At 33.6% G+C, this 14,583-nt stretch overlaps 1 protein-coding gene across 1 annotated transcript in view; it reads right to left on the bottom strand.

The window, feature by feature from the left end:
- Window positions 1-7,100: 7,100 nt before the first annotated feature.
- LOC106755202 (DNA repair protein recA homolog 1, chloroplastic) overlaps window positions 7,101-14,583 on the bottom strand; it is a 17,102-nt gene continuing 9,619 nt past the window's right edge. The window contains exons 4-13 of the mRNA XM_014637318.2: window positions 13,324-13,386; window positions 13,086-13,215; window positions 12,878-12,963; window positions 12,663-12,788; window positions 12,392-12,496; window positions 12,151-12,207; window positions 9,776-9,838; window positions 9,625-9,701; window positions 9,289-9,361; window positions 7,101-7,479 (exon numbers count right to left, since the gene is read on the bottom strand). Coding sequence (XP_014492804.1) covers window positions 7,372-7,479; window positions 9,289-9,361; window positions 9,625-9,701; window positions 9,776-9,838; window positions 12,151-12,207; window positions 12,392-12,496; window positions 12,663-12,788; window positions 12,878-12,963; window positions 13,086-13,215; window positions 13,324-13,386 — 888 coding nt within the window. The 3' untranslated portion in view covers window positions 7,101-7,371. The remainder of the gene's footprint in view (window positions 7,480-9,288; window positions 9,362-9,624; window positions 9,702-9,775; window positions 9,839-12,150; window positions 12,208-12,391; window positions 12,497-12,662; window positions 12,789-12,877; window positions 12,964-13,085; window positions 13,216-13,323; window positions 13,387-14,583) is intronic.

Consider the following 14,583-nt stretch of genomic DNA (forward strand, 5'->3'; position numbering starts at 1 on the left):
CAAGAAGGGTATGGGTTTATATATTGAGAAATAAGACTGAAACATTTCATAAATTTAAAGACTAACATATTCAAACTGAAAATTAGCAGGAGTCCAAGTTAAAGGTATTAAGGACTGATAATGGACTTGAATTTGTCTCTGATATCTTTAATAGCTATTGTGCTAATCATGGTATTAAGAGACATAAAATCGTGGTTGCAACTCCACAACAAAATGGTCTTGCAGAAAGGATGAATAAAACCATTCTTGAGAAGGTCAGGTGCATGATCTTGAGTGTTGGATTACCTAAAGTATTTTGGGGTGAGGCTGTCAACACAACAGTTTATTTGATAAATAGGAGTCCATCATCTGCTATAGAGAATAAAACACCAATGGAGGTCTGGAGTGTGAAACCTGCAAATTACTCAAATATAAAAGTATTTGGAGCTTTGGCTTATGCTCATGTAAAGAAAGACAAGCTAGAAGCCAAGGTTGAGAAATGTGTGTTCCTTGGATATGCAGAAGGTGTTAAAGGATACAGATTGTGGAGGCTCGATCCAAAACCATTAAAACTCATAATTAGCAGAGATGTAATCTTTGATGAAGCAAGGATGGGAATGCATGCTTTAAACCAGGAATAAGGGATGGAGAAATTACAATTTGAGGTGGAAACTCCTATTGATAAAACTCAACAAGATCTTAATGATGGCCCAGAAAGTTCATCACGTAACATCGAGCACTTATCTTCCAATCAAGCCACCAATGACTATCAAATTGTTTGTGATAGGGAAAGAAGAATCTCCAAACCAACTAAGAGATTTGGACAAGTTGATTTAATATGTTATGCTTGAATACTGCTGAAGAGATAAATGAACCAGATAAACCAAGAAATTTCAAAGAGGCTCTTGAGAGTGAACAACAAAAGCTTTGGTTGTGTGCAATGAAAGAAGAACTTGAATCACTTCGAAAAAATAACACCTGGAGACTTGTAAATTTACCTAAGGGCCAAAAGGTGATTGGATGCAAATGGATCTTCAAGAAGAAGCGTGAGATTCCAGGAGTTTAGAAGGCTCGATTTAAGGCAAGATTGGTGGCAAAGGGTTTTACTCAAGTTGAAGGTGTGTATTACAATGAGATTTTTGCACCTGTGGTGAAACACTATTCAGTGAGAATTTTGATGTCAGTTTGATTTATATTTGGAGCAATTGGATGTCAAGACTACTTTTCTACATGGAAACTTAGAGGAAACAATCTATATGAGCCAACCAGAGGGATTTGCAGTTGATGATAAGGTATGCCTCTTGCAAAAATCATTGTATGGTCTAAAACAAAGTCCCAGGCAGTGGTACAAGAAGTTTGATGACTTCTTAATGAAGTTGAATTTCAAGAGATGTAGCTATGATAGTTGTGTCTATATACTCAAAAAGGGAGTTTGGTTGTATCTATTATTGTATGTAGATGATATTCTAGTAGCAAGCAAAGACTAAGGGATGATTAATGATTTAAAGCATGCACTGAATTCAGAATTTGAGATGAAGGATCTTGGAAAAGCTAGTCAAATTCTTGGAGTAGATATCGTCAGAGATAAGCTACAAGGTACTTTATTTTTTTCTCAAAAGATTTATATGAAGAGGATTGTCGAAAGGTTTAGAATGTATAAAGCTAAACCAGTGAGCACACCTCTAGAATGTATAAAATCATGTCTGATGATGATAGGAAGAAGATGGAACCTATTCCTTATGCTTGTGGAGTAGGCAACATTATGTATGGAATGATTTGCACTAAACCAGATCTTGCACATGCTGTTAGTGTTGTGAGTAAGTTCATGGCAGAACCTGCACCTGCTCATTGGGAAGCTTTGAAGTGGATTCTCATATATGTGAATGGAACTTTAAACTCAGGTCTTCTATATCAGAGAAAGACTCAATTTAAATCCATCATTGAAGGTTTTGTTGATGCTAACTATGTTGGATGTCCTGATACTAGAAAATCTCTCTCAGGTTATGTGTTTACTCTGTTTGGAACAACTGTGAGTTGGAAGGCAAATCTCTAATCTGTTGTAGCTTTGTCCGCCACAGAATCAGAATATAATGCTTTGGTTGAAGGGGTAAAAGAAGGTTTATGGCTAAAGGGAATGCTCTTTGAACTTAGATTCAAAGAGAATAGTGTACAAATCTTTTGTGATAGCCAAAGTGTTATTCATCTAGCCAATCATCAAATGTATCATTCAAAGATCAAGCGTATTGATGTTAAACTACATTTCATTAGAGATGTGATTGATTTAGGTGTTATTAAAGTGGTGAAGATTGACTCTAGTGACAATCCAGCAGATATGTTAACTAAAGTGTTACCTAGAAATAAGTTTGAAAAATGCTTAAGCATGGTGGGTTTTAGTCATGTTTGATTTCATGGGAGTGATTGTACAAACTGCATTGAAGTGTCAAGGTGGAGAAATGTTGCAGTTGACTCTTCATTTCAGTTTAATTTTTCTTTTGTGTATAATTGTGCATAATTGTTCAACACTTATTGTGGGTTATTTTCTTTTCTTATGTTTACTGTAATGTGGAAAATGTGTGGGTTGTTGTTGTTGTGGTCAAAATAATATACAGTATTTTGCTTTCCTTTATTCTCTCTGCTTTGTATATCTTGTTTATACTTGTTTGAACCAACAAACATATTTTTCAAATATCCTCATTTTATAACGTATGAAATAATTCAAATTGTAATAATTCCAAAAGCAAGGTCCAAATTTACATTATTAAATCAGGATTTAAATATCCAAGTAATAAAAATAAGGTTTAATACCTATTTTAAATCCTCGATTTGTAGGGTGTGTTCAAAGTTGTCCTCTTCTTTTTCAAAATTCACAAACGTCCTATATTTTACAAAAACGGTTTACGTTAGTCCTTTTTTCTTACGACATTAAAACCGCTAACGAGACAAAAACTAAATGACTTGTACATTTATTGATGATGTGGCACTGTGAGGTCAATTGAGGTGTACATTTTGAGAATAAAAGTAAATGACATGGAAATATTCAATGTCTGGTGCAAGTGCAGCCAGATATGGTGAGCCCGCACATGGTGAAGTTCGTCGGCGCGCTTACCCATGAATCCATTGTAGATGTCGAAGGCATTGTTTCGATTCCCACTGCTCCCATCAAAGGCGTTATGCAGCAGGTTTGTGTAGTTATTAGGGTTTATAAAGTCTGTAGGTTATGTTGGTTCCTCTTCGATTCAATGCTCTTTATAGTGGCAGGTGTATAGACCCTGTGAAGAACATAGTACCGAAAAAAATAAAAACGACACTATTCAATTATCTCGCGCTCTTTCTTTCCTTGTTTTACAGAGCAAGAATATAAAAAAATCCAATATCTAGACAGCAAGCTAATTAGGTATAAAGACTTATAGAGAAAAACACAAGCCTTTTGTCATTATTATTCAACTTTTTTTTTGTAAGAAAAGCAAAAAAATAATAGTGTGTATTATCAATCACCCAATCAGAATTTTGAAATCATCACTAATCATTGAGACCCCCTTCCCCTTCCTTTCTAATGTTTCAATGAGGTGAACATGAAATTCCCTACAAATAGTGTTTTTTTTATCTGCCAATTCAACAAAACTCAAAATTAAAAGAAAAAACAGAAAACAATATTTCCATAAGATCTGCTAAAATTCTTTCATTGACATTCCTTTTAAAGTTTGGAAAAAATAGATCTAAAAGGTGTAAGCGTCAAAGGTTTTGTATAAATGTCAGCCAATTGTTGCAATGAAGGGACATGTAGAAGATGAACAACGCCTTGGTTGAGTTTTTCCCGAACAATGTGAGAATCCAACTCAATATGTTTTGTATGTTCATGGAAGCTGAGATTATGAGTAATATGAATTGTTGAGAGGTTGTAACAGAAAAGTGACACAGTAGAAGGTTCACCAACTTGTAAATCCTGTAGAAGATAAGAAATCCATTGTACTTCACACACCGTTGCTGCAAGTGCGTGATACTCAACTTCACATGAGGATTGTGCTGCAATAGTTTGCTTCTTGGATCGCCACGAGATTAAAGAGGAACCAATGTATAAACAATACCCAATAATCGATTTTCTAGAGTCAATGCAACTAGCCTAATCAAAGTCACTATATGTGGTGAGCTTGTGAGTGTTTGATGATGGATAGAAAAGGCTAAACCCAGGTGAGCCTTTAATATAATGGAGTACTCTGTGCGCAACTTCTTGATGTTGATCAGTAGGGGCAGATAAGAATTGACTAAGTTGATTCACCACAAAAGCTATGTTTGGTCGTGTAGTTGTAAGATAGAGAAGTCTTCCTATCAATCTTCTATAAGGGTGAATGTTTGAGAGTGATTCGCCAGTAGTAGGTCCCAGCTTAATGGAGCTATCCATGGGTGTTGATACTACTTTAAAACAGAGAAGACCAGAATCTGATAAAAGTTCTAAGGCATATTTATGTTGGTTAACCACTATGCCTTTGGAAGACCGTGCAATTTCTAAACCCAAAAATAACTTAGCTTCTTCAAGATCCTTAATGCAAAATTGTGCATGAAGATAATGTTTGACCTTATTGATTTCAGAAATGTCATTTCTTGCTACCAAGACATCATCAACATATAAAAGTAAGGTTGTGAATGATTTCTTTGTTTTCTTGGTATACAATGTGTGATCAACTTGACTTTGAAAATAACCAAGAATTGTAGAGCACGAGAGATAGTATTTAACCACTATTGACTAGCTTGCTTCAACCTATAGAGAGATTTCTTTAATAAGCAGACCTGGTTGGACTTATAAGTTGAGAGATCTTGTGATAAATCCATATAGATTTCTTCTTCTAGATTTGCATGCAAAAAGGCATTATTTACACCTAATTGGTGTAAAAACCAATTTTTAGAGGACGCAAAGCCAACACAAATCGTAGAGTGTTCATTTTTGCCACTAGAGAAAAGGTATCCATGAAGTCAATACCTTCTATTTGAGTGTAACCCTTCACAACCAACTTTGCTTTATACCGTTCTACTGTACCATCCTATTTGTGCTTGACTTTGTAGACCCACTTGCAACCAACAAGGTTTTTGTCAAATGGTTTATCAACCAAGACCCAAGTATTATTTCTTGCTAGTGCCTTTAGTTCTTGATCCATGACTATCCTCCAACATTCATGTTTGACTACCTCAGAATATCTAGTGGACTTAGGTGTAGTGGTGATATTCATGCAAAAGATTGATATGAAGGTGTTAAGCAATGATACGAAAGTACTTGAGAAAGAAGATAAAGATTACCTTTGCTTGAAGATGGATGTGGCACAGTAGTGGAAACAACAAGGTTGTAGTGATCTTGCAAATATGAAGGAGTTTTCTAATGTATTTTAAGTCTTAACTCAATCTCACAAAATCGGCTTATGAGGTGAGGTTTGCACTTACTTATATATTATAAATTGGCTTTATCTTTAGTCGATGTGAGATTTCCAACAATTTTTAATTTTTTTTCTTAATTTAATTTTTATTTTATTTAAAATTTAATGTGATTTTTTTTTTATTAAATTGGTGTTGATACTAATGATAGATTATCACGTGTTAATAAATTTGGGCATTTCTAATCCTTTATTCTCTCCACTTCTACTTCATAGGAGACTATCGTGGAAGTACTATAAATAGAAGAAAAAAGGTGAAAAGTTGAAGAAGACTAAAATTATTAAAATTGGTGTAAACACCCATTTAACATAATGAATCTCATTAACTTTTTATGCAATGAAGACTAAATTGAAGAAAAAGTTAAAAAATATTAAATAAACCTTCAACAACAAAAACCTATTAAGTTTTTTTTTTTTTTTAAATTCTCATAATAGTTTAAGTTGAATGAGCCTATAATAGTTGTGAAGGAAGAATTTGCAACATATGTTGTGGAAGCCATCACAAGCGCAATCATTGACCTTTCTCAACTATTATGTCATCTTTATGATGTAACATTTAATATTCATTTCTTTACGTATATAACTTGTTTGGTTAGTCACTTACACGTAAGAATGATTTTTGCGTAGAAATATTAGTAGATTTTTATCTAAATTTAGTTAATAGTGGACATATTTTATTTTTAATTTTTTAAATTATAATTATGATTAGTTAAAATGTAACTTAAACACATTTAGTTTAAATTATAATTCAAATTAAATTATATAATAAAATATTAATAAAAATTGTTAAGATATTAGTTTCAAATCTAACTCAAACCAATTTGTAAAGAGGAGTATTTATATATATATATATATATATATATATATATATATATATATATATATATTAAATTTATCTTATCTCTAATTAATATAAGATTTTTAACACACTTCCTGTAAGTATATATATTTTAAATATGAAATTAGACATCAACTATAGTTGGATAGTGATATGATAAAAAATAGAACAATCAACCCAACAAATATCAAATTTGATTAAAATAGGTTGTAATCTATGATTATGTTATCATATAAAAAAATAAACTTTAAATCTAACTCAAGTTACACAAAATTTGTAATATATTTGATATTACACAATTAAGAAACATACTATAAATCATATAATTTTAATTATACGATCTAAAATTTATTTTCAAATCCAAAATACATTATATCCGAAAAATTTTCAAATTATACAATCTATACTACATTTTTAGATCTAAAAATATATTCCGAATTTTACTATGAATAATACATTTATAATTCATGATACACTCCTAACTTGTATAATCCAGAAGAACATTTCTAAGTTCCATATTACAAAATCCAAATTAAGATTTGGGATTTACAATCCAAAATATTTGAAGCATATAAATAATTTGAACTTTTCCTCCAAAATCACATGCCATAATTCATGCATAGGGAAGTAATAGTAAATTTCTAGACTTATATAGTAGAAAGTAGAAGTCAAGTATAGTGACTTTAAATATAATAGATTCCAATTTTCTTAGTACCGTCTAACTCTGTTATTTCATAAACTACTTATAAACACTATCTTCAATAAGGATAATTTATAAAATATAGTTTATTTTATGAAATCAAGAAAATCAAATGAAATTAATCAACATTATTTATTAGAATAAAATCTAATTTTAATTGCAATTGAATCAAAGGTTTTTCAGCTATAACTCAACCAAAAATAGAAATCTAGATTGCATTACTTGGGATTCAAAGAACATTCTGGGTTGAAAATCAGTCCTTCAAAATCATGTCTCATTCCATCAGTTTCCTTAACACTTACCAATGGATCAAGATGGATGAGCCAACAATTGGTGTAATCATGAAAGCCACAACAACTTCACTTACATATGGTGGGAAGAAAAAATTTCCCAGTTTCTGGAACCAACCACCCAAATAAGTGACAAGTCTCTGATCACTGACTTTCCTCAAATATATCATCATCTTGATGTAGCACTGGACTGTTCTTCATGTGTGCAAGGCTTGCTTGGTTACTTCCATCAACCAATGAAGACCTAACTACCTGCAAATAAACAATTTCTTATCTTCATGAATCCTACAATTGTGTGTAACATAGTAAAATAAAATTTGGAAATATAGTTGTATTAGTTGTATTGTTGAAAGTTAAAGATATGTTTGAACTAACTTCTCCATAAGCAGTTGTAGGAGAAAAGCATAAGATATAATAAAATTAGTTTCTCCAAAAGGTAAAATTATCTTATATACAAATTAATAATAATAATTTAAAGAACTTCTACAACATTGATCAATAAGAAGATATCTGGTGGTTCGACCGGCTGACCTACTGATCTTCCAACATCATTTCTTCCTCAAGATGAGTTTCCTATAGATGAGTTTCTCATTTTCCTAGACAAAGGTATTTGGTACACTTGCAGCCCTAACCCTTTATATGTTAGTGCTCTTCATCGTGATTGAGTATCTTCTTTCTATTTATTTTTGGATTCTATGTCTACAATTGAATTCATGACTAGTCCGTGTTGCAATCAAGCAATGTTAGATGAAATGAAATGGCTTCTCAAAAAGTCAATGGCCCTTTGGAATAGGTCTACTTACCTCCCACAAAAGACTAGTGTTAGTTGCCAGAGTGTATACCATGAAGGCTGAAACATGTGGCAATATTTATTAGTACAAAGCTCACTTGGTGATCAAAGACGATACTCAAATCTTTGGATTCAACTATCAAGACACCTCTGCCAAGATTACTTTTGTGCATCTCTTTCTAACAATGGTTGTTAGCTGCCATTGATCGTTTCACCAATCAGACATTATTATGAATTCCTTCTTACATGGACATCTAGAGAGCGGAATAGATACTTGAAATTGTGAGGGATCCAATAACACCTCAATAGCATGGTCATAAGTTCAATAATTCTTGTTAGGATAGGTCTTGATACCATATTACAAAGTAGATTTGGATATAACTCAATCTTACAAAATTATCTTGTAAGGTGAGAATTTCCCTCTCCTATATCATATTTTTGACACTATCTCTTGTTGATGCACGACTTGAGTATTAATCAATACCCCTCACGTCTAGCAGTACTAGGCTTGGTACATGTATAACATGGCGAGTGGACCTTCTAATAGATCAAAGATAGGCTCTAATACCATCATACAAAATGGTTTTCACAGCACTATAAAACCATTTTGTAAAAGTATGCTAGTGATGACATTATCTGTATGTCTTGAAATAGCCTCATCATGCATGATTTGGTTGCTTTAGCTCTACATTACTCAAATCTGGTATGAGTTGTTGTGAGGCTTATCACTGTTTTTTCCCAACATTCTTCGTTGGCTTGAGCATCTATCTGTTATAACTGATAATGACTCGAAATGGCTAAGTGTGTGTTCGGTTTACAATTTCAGGGGCACCAAACATTAGTTTGCACATTCCACTGCACAAAAATGAAGTAATAACTGTAAAGGATTGAAAAAAAATGCATGTCATGTTCAATTGAACAATAACCCAAAGTCAGTTCTAGACAAATGATGTAGGTCCACTCAAGTGCTTTCTATTCATTGGGGTTGGTCAATAAAAAATTGACATTGTCATTTCCAAGAAAAGTATGCATTGGAAACCCCCAATGAAATTAGTATGTTCCACCATCATCCAAGTGACATTCTTATGAATCCCATTGTGAAACTCCTTCCTAGTCAGGAGGAGCCGCTATAAGGCTCAGGAACCAGTATAAAAACATAATCAGGAAGCAATCACACAAGCAGTTTATCATTTTCAGATACAAAAGAATATACAGCGTAAGATCCAACTTTGAAGTCAATAGCAGCATATAACAGGCTCAGATAATGCAACCTTTTCAATTTCTTCTAAAAGATACGTGTTCTCCTTCAAGTATTGTATTGCTTTGTCCCTTCCCTGTCCCAACCTGTTTCAAGACACCAATTGGATAGTTAACATTAAACCATGCAAACTTACATACAAAAACAACCGACCAACCATTTGGAGAAAGATGGGGAATACAAGGTCAATGGAGAGAAAGAAGGTATTGGAGAAAAACCAACTTTTTATTTCACAAACTGATTAGCTTGCTAATAAATTTTACATTATAGAGAGAACAGAGAGAACAGTGAAAGAGATATCTAAATAAATAAAAAATAAGTACTAAGATTCAGAAAGTAGACACAGTACCGATGGTCTCCATAGCTGTACCAAGAGCCCTTCTTTGAGACAATATCCGTCATTTCTGCACAATCTAAAATGCAGCCCTGCATTCAGAAGGAAGGGTTAAAATAATGAAATAAACTGACAGGTCTAAATGCTTGTATGCTGCAAGACTCACCAGCTTACTGATACCCTCTCCAAATATAATTTCAAATTCAGCTATTTTGTAAGGCCTTGACACCTACAACAACTTATTGAGTTAATGGCCTCCGGAACATAGTTTAAAATCAATGAAAATACAGTATAATATTTGCTAAAGTATATCTCCAAGTATCTTGGTTTTATCTTTAGAGTAATTTAGAGCACCTTAAATGAACTCAGGGATTGATTCCATATTTTATTTTATTATATCACCTAATTTGAAATTAAGGGTTAGTGCTTTGTATAACAGTGATTGTATACCATACATATGCTATTATTTAAAATCTTATAGAAGGGAAACGAGAATAAATCATAATTTGTAGTAACCTATATTTCCATATTTGCATGCAATAAATGTCCTCATTCAAAATAATTTTACAACACTCCACCTTAAGTTGAAGCATACATTGCATACAAATCAGCTTGTTAAAATGTAGACAGCACACAGTCTTTAAATGATTATGACAATGTCAACCAGTTGGTCACTACAGCTAACAAAGGCAGTTGTAGTTTCCCTTGACAAAACCTTTCTTACAAATCTACAATCTATCTTTATGTGTTTAATACATTCACTGAAGACCTGATTTGACTCAATTTGGAGAGCAACTTAATAGTCACAATGTATAGTTGTTGAGGAATTGCCGGAGCCATGTAATTTAGCAAATACTTGCTATCAATAGTATGAGAACCACCAAAACACTATCGCTATTGTTTGAATAGCACACGCACACACTAGTAACTCCTTTGCTAGCATCTCTTAGTCTCCTTCCCTTGGTCCTTGATTGCTGACTCTGGTGCATTTAACCACATTTCTGGTAATTGTTCTTTCCTCTTCCTTTTCTACATTTGATCATGCAAATGGTTCCCAAACCCAGTCCTAGGGGATCAACACTGCCCACTCCTTTCCTTCCTTAACCGTAGATTCTGTTCTAACTGTACCTAAATGTTCTTTTAATATCCTTTTTATTCATCGCCTCAACCAATCCCATAACTGTTTAATTACCTTTACTAAAGACATTGTTACCATGCTTGACTAGAGTTCAAGACAGATGATTGGTGTTGAATGAGTCTCATGGTCTCTAGTGTTTCTCTACTCCACCATAAGCATGTCTTGCATAGCCAAATGCTCACCATCATGCTCATCGGGGATACTTTCTCTCCCTTATCTTTAAATATTGGTCCCACATGAGGTTGCCAAATAGGACCTCATGCATGGACATTATTAGAGGTTGGTAGGAGCCCTCCGTGAAGACTCTTTTCAAGGTTGCTTGGTGGGACCTTGTGTTTACTGTCACCGAAGGTGTTGTGAAGAAGGCCTTTGCATGTACTAATGTAACTAACCAAAAAATTGCATTGCTTATAGCGTCTTCCGCAAGAATCATCTAAGCGAGGGACCAGGCCCTAGCTACGTCCCAACCATGGGAATTGATTATGATGAATAGGATCCTTCAAAGGTGTCTGATTTCTAGAATTAGGAATGGCCAATTATTTTTGGATACTACTAAGGTTATTTTTCTTATTTTTGAGTTGTAGAGTCATGAGGCACATTATTTTAATTTATTACTTGTCATGGACAATCAGTACTTTATCAACAAAATCCTGTTTCCTTTTTAACTCTCTTATATATTTCTATGTATGTTGTAATAGTAGAGCAAAGAAAAAAAATATTACTCTCATTGTCACAATAAATTAGGAAGGAGCTTTGTCTTAAACTGAAATTTTATTTAGCTTTTGTCATGCAGTGAGGATGGCTCGTTACATGAAGAATATGTGGTAGGGCAGAATCTGGTAAAGGAATTGGAACTAGGGACGTGTCTGGCATGGTCTCATGGGCAGGTACAGTGGCATGTTCAGGCACCACGATGGATTATTGGTATCATTAGTATGTTTGAAGAGGTCAAACAACTCAGGAATCCTCATTTAAAATTTCCTTGAAGACACAAAAGAGGGCAAGTGGTACAAGAACAACCATTGAAAGATACACAGGAGATAATGTAGCAGACTCAAAAGAGTAACAGCTGAGGAGTCTTCAAGTTGAATTTCCTAGAAGACATGAAAGAAGGACAAGAGGAACAAAAACAACTATCAAAAGAGACTCAGGAGATAATGAAGCAGACTCAAGGGTGTCACACTGCTATCCAGTTTTTATACACTGTTACAATAAATCTTAGAATAAATTAGCTCAAGAAACAGAGAGATTGATAAATGACAGGAAAGAATAAATCAAAATTCCTAACTTTGGAAAGTATAATAAATGTCAAGTTTCAAGGCATTATGTTATGCAGAACTACAAAAAATGAATAGAAATGTTTTAAACAGAAAATTTCAAATTTTACAAATATTCTTGCTTACCTTGCTCTTTTGCACTCTTAAACGAACTTTAAGGCCAATTTCTTCATCTCCTTTAGCCTAAAAGAAATTCAAACCAGAATGATGAAAATGCACAGTGATGCTTCATCAAACAACTTTGACATCACAGTCAAAAAGGTAATTTCAATAAAACTGCAGATAGTTTGGAGTTGAGTGCCTCTGGAAAACAGTAAGGTTTAAGATAATATAAAAGATTATGCTATGACAGTGTTATTGAGCTTACAGACTTTATCTTCCCTATAGGACGAACTTCTAGCCGAAGTGATGCAAAGAACTTCAATGCAATTCCTCCACTGGTCACTTCTGGATTTCCATAATAGACACCAATCTACAGAAGTAAATAAAAAAATTAATCATATTAACAAGAACTAGAGGTTTATAAAATCAAATATAAACATTGAACTCCATTGATCGAGTAAGCAGTTGGAATAGTCATAATGAAATGTATGCGGTCATCCAAAAGAAAAGTTTGATTAATTAAGCACGAGTAGTACCTTATATCTTATTTGATTTAAAAATACAAGAGTACAACCAGCTTTAGATGCATTTCCAGACATCTTACGCAAAGCTTGGCTCATAAGACGAGCTTGTAATCCAATTTGTTGCATTCCAATTTCCCCCTGTGCATTTATATGAAAAGATGTAGTTAAAAAAATGCACCCCTTAAATTATAACCAGGAGTACATGAAATCAAGAAGCAATTGTTTACTTCAATTTCAGCTCGTGGAGTGAGAGCTGAGACAGAATCCACACAAATGAGATCTATGGCACCAGATCTACACATTCGGTCTGCAACTATAATATGGAAAGTTCAATCAATTCATAGACACTAAACAGCACCCCACTATTGCAATATGGACAGCACAAAGATTATCTTTTCCATTTGAACATAATCACATTAAAGGCAGATATATTACTCTCAAGGGCCATTTCTCCATGATCAGGTTGGCATACAATTAAGTTTTCTACATCCACTCCTAATGCTTTAGAATATGCAGGATCAAAAGCATGCTCTGCATCAACAAGCATCGCATTGCCTCCTAACTTCTGCACATCATAAAAAAATAGCATATTGATCCAGAATTTTCTTTTATATTAAATGATTCTTCATGATCAAGAATTAATGATTTGAAAAACTGTAGACAGATAAGTTACCTGCACTTCTGCAATAGCATGAAGAGCTAGGGTGGTTTTCCCACTACTTTCTGGTCCAAATATCTGGAAAAGATATAGCAGATAATATCAGCTTGACCCATGACAGAACAGATATAAATGGGGAATTTTAAGAATGTAATAGATTTTATATAGACAATTTAAATTATTTCATGATAAAATATGCTGTTTAATAAAGAATTTGAAATCCTAAAATCTTATGAGTACTTTGAATTTCAAATTTCAGAAAAAAGTAAGAAACCAAAATTTTTCAAGTTTTCAAATTCATGTCTCTTCTGTTTGTACTCTCTCATCCACTTATGAGCTTCAGTCAAGGTGTCATCAACATAGTTAAAACCAAGACATTATCAGTTTATCCAAGATCAGGGTGTTGTTAATTCATCATTGTTCTTTTACTAATGTGAATAAAGATTTCTTCTAAGCTAAAGTCAACCAAAGTTATTTTTTGTCCCACATTATTTAGTTATTTTATTGTCAATGTGGGTCAGTGATATTTCCCAATCAATGTTAGTTAGGGTTTCCTTGGTCAATATCAATAGTATTTTTCAACTGATGTCACAGTTTTTCCAGTTGACTTCAATTGCGATTATTTTCAATCGATGTTGTAAAGGTGTTTTTTCTACCAACATCAGCCAAAGTTGCTTTTTATCCAAAGTAGATTGGGGTTATGTCTCAAACGACAAGCATGATGAGTATTAGAGATATGAGAAGACCTGATACCTTTATTTACTGGATTAGGTAGCTCTACTTCAGGAGCTAGAGATGGAAAGTTTGATGGAGTAGAAGATGAGTCTATAGGTAGAGTTTGGATGGGTTGGACAAGGCCTCCTTTGAGAAGGGAGCATGGGAGCAATGGAAACAAGAGTGGGAGCAACCAGAGTGAGAATGATTAAGTGGTATTATCTTATTGAGATGGTCATTGTCAACTCAAAATTATATGGAGGAGAAGAAAGGATGGGTCTACAAGAAGCTGAAATAAGAGCAGAAGAGATCAGGAAAGTAGCATGTCAAGAAAGGGAGGAGAGACATTGATAGGTCTAGAGTAATGAAACCTATAAGCTTCCCACACTTTAACTCACACAGAACCCACCAGAATACTGAATAACCTCTTCTGATTTATTTGAAACAAGAAAGAATACAAGAATACAGGAACGTAGGAGCCTAATCTCCCCCCAAGCAGACTAACAAGTCTGATTCAGATACAAGAATCAACAAAAGTATCTATCCTTCTCCTCTCTAGCT

This window comes from Vigna radiata, chromosome 2, assembly GCF_000741045.1.
Source record: "Vigna radiata var. radiata cultivar VC1973A chromosome 2, Vradiata_ver6, whole genome shotgun sequence".
Taxonomy (NCBI): domain Eukaryota; kingdom Viridiplantae; phylum Streptophyta; class Magnoliopsida; order Fabales; family Fabaceae; genus Vigna; species Vigna radiata.